The 2,334-nt window shown below is 33.1% G+C and overlaps 1 protein-coding gene across 1 annotated transcript in view; it reads left to right on the top strand.

Moving 5' to 3' along the window:
• Positions 1–2,334, top strand: part of HECTD1 (HECT domain containing E3 ubiquitin protein ligase 1) — a 99,592-nt gene that overhangs the window by 44,582 nt on the left and 52,676 nt on the right. Inside the window, exons 17-18 of the mRNA XM_012647878.1 lie at positions 321–459; positions 658–844. Coding sequence (XP_012503332.1) covers positions 321–459; positions 658–844 — 326 coding nt within the window. The remainder of the gene's footprint in view (positions 1–320; positions 460–657; positions 845–2,334) is intronic.

Below are 2,334 nucleotides of genomic sequence, written 5' to 3' on the forward strand. Positions count from 1 at the left end.
ATTTTCTAAGCTTATTATGGTATATTAACATTCATATTGGTTAATGTAAAATGAAAATTATGCACATTTAAGGAAATTATAAAAAGTCAGTTTTGATGAGCTCAATATATTAGTAATAAAAAATAAATGAAATTACCACAAAAATGAACATAAACTATAGTGCTAGTATTGAGTATCAATTTTTTGTATTCTTTAAGTGTATTGTGTGGCAGAATGTGTAAAACTTAGTGTTGGATACTTTAGTTTTTATTAATTCGTGCATTTTGGTTTATTTTAGCTTCTTAATTTGGTTTTATAAAATTCTTTTTTTACTTTTCAAGGAAAGCAAGTCTTGCTCTAATTCGAAAAATGATTCATTTTTGCTCTGAAGCACTGTTAAAAGAAGTTTGTGATTCTGATGTTGGTCACAATTTGCCTACAATACTAGTGGAGATCACTGCAACTGTCCTTGATCAAGAGGTCAGTTTCTTTTCTTTTTGAGACTCTTGTAGCATTAATTCCCTTTAGCTAGTAAATAAAAATTTTGTTCTAGTTTCAGTAGGTTATTTTGTCTGTGTAAATTACTGCATTTGTCTGCTCTGGGCAACTAAACTGACTTTATTTTTTTCATTTTTTCTTCCTTGCAATTATGTACTTCCTTTTTTTTTTCTTTTCCAGGATGATGATGATGGCCACTTGCTGGCTTTGCAGATCATAAGGGATTTAGTAGATAAAGGTGGTGATATTTTTTTGGATCAGCTAGCCAGACTTGGTGTAATTAGCAAAGTGTCAACTTTGGCAGGTCCTTCCTCTGATGATGAGAATGAAGAGGAATCAAAACCAGAAAAAGTGAGTGGTCTTAATTGTAGCGATATCAAAAATAGGGTTTCTTTTGAGGAAATCTAGTTTCAGTTTTTGATAGTTTTTGTCAAAATAGTAGCAATATGAAGTAGTGCTATGTATTTTTTTAAATTGGTCAATTTTCTTTTAAAAAATTTTATTGATACGTAAGTATAAAGAATATCAGAATATCCTCTATCCAGATTCACTAGTCATCAACATTTTGCCCCATTTGCTGTATAATTTTCTCAGATAGTTGTGTGTTTGTATCTACACTTAAAAAATACTATTTGTGGCTGGATGTGGTGGCTCACGCCTGTAATACTAGGACTTTGGGAGGCTGAGGTGGGAGGATTGCTCGAGGCCAGCAGTTGAGACCAGCCTGAGCAAGAATGAGACCCTATCTCTACAAGAAATAGAAAAATTAGCTGGGCATGGTAATGTGCACCTGTATTCCTAGCAGCTCCGGAGGCTGAGGCAGGAGAATTGCTTAAGCCCAGGAGTTAAACGTTGCAGTGAGCCACTTTACTCTAGCTGGGTGACGGATCTCCAAAAAAAAGAAAAAAAAATTATTTGACAGTAAGCTGGATATAGAGTGCCTCTTTTTACACCTAAATACTTTAGCAAAAAACCAAGACATTCTCTTACAAAGTCCTAGTACAATTATCAAAATTTGTACCAATCAAAAAATATAGTATTTATGTAAAACTAATGTCTAATCCAGAGACCATATTCAAGTTTTACCTTTGTCCTTAATAACATTTTTTTTTTCTGGTCCAGAATGCAGTCCAGGAGCACACATTACATTAGTTATCGTGTTCCTGAGAACCTACAACAGTTTGCAAGCCTTTCTTTTTCTTTCATATTGCCTTGGTATTGTTGAAGAGGACAGACCAGTTAATTTGGACAAAGAGCCTCATTTTGTGTTTGTGTCATGTTTTTTGTGATTAGATTCAGGTTATGAGTTTTAGCAGGAATACTAACGTTCTTTCTCAAAGGCACGTGATGTCTGTTTGCCCTGTTCTTGATGTTAACTTGGATCACTTGGTTAAGTTTGTCTCTGCCAGGTTTCTCTACTATAAAGTTACTGTTTTTCCTTTTGTAATTAACAAGTAATTTGTAGGTATATAATCTGAGACTATGTAAATATGCTATTTCTCATTAAACTTTACTTACTAGTTGTAGTATTCATGGATAACTTTTACCTTAGAGTGCAAATTTAAAACATACCTTAACCATCTTTACTAACTGTCAACAAGATTTATTCCTAACATTTAGTAAGTGCCTGTACATTAATGACAGAGCAATAATATTTTTGAAAAAAATGGTAGGGTGTGAGTTGTAATTGTAGAATCCTGAGAGAGGTGAAAGACAGTGTATGTATGTTTTCTAAATCTGATTGTCAGAATTACTGCAGAATTTAAGAAAAAAACAAAGCATAAAGTATTGTCTTAGTTCATTCTCTGTAATTCTTTTACTGAAGAAAACAGGTTACAGCAATCCCAACCAAGATCC

Source organism: Propithecus coquereli, unplaced genomic scaffold, assembly GCF_000956105.1.
Source record: "Propithecus coquereli isolate 6110/MARCELLA unplaced genomic scaffold, Pcoq_1.0 Scaffold273, whole genome shotgun sequence".
In the NCBI taxonomy this organism is placed as follows: domain Eukaryota; kingdom Metazoa; phylum Chordata; class Mammalia; order Primates; family Indriidae; genus Propithecus; species Propithecus coquereli.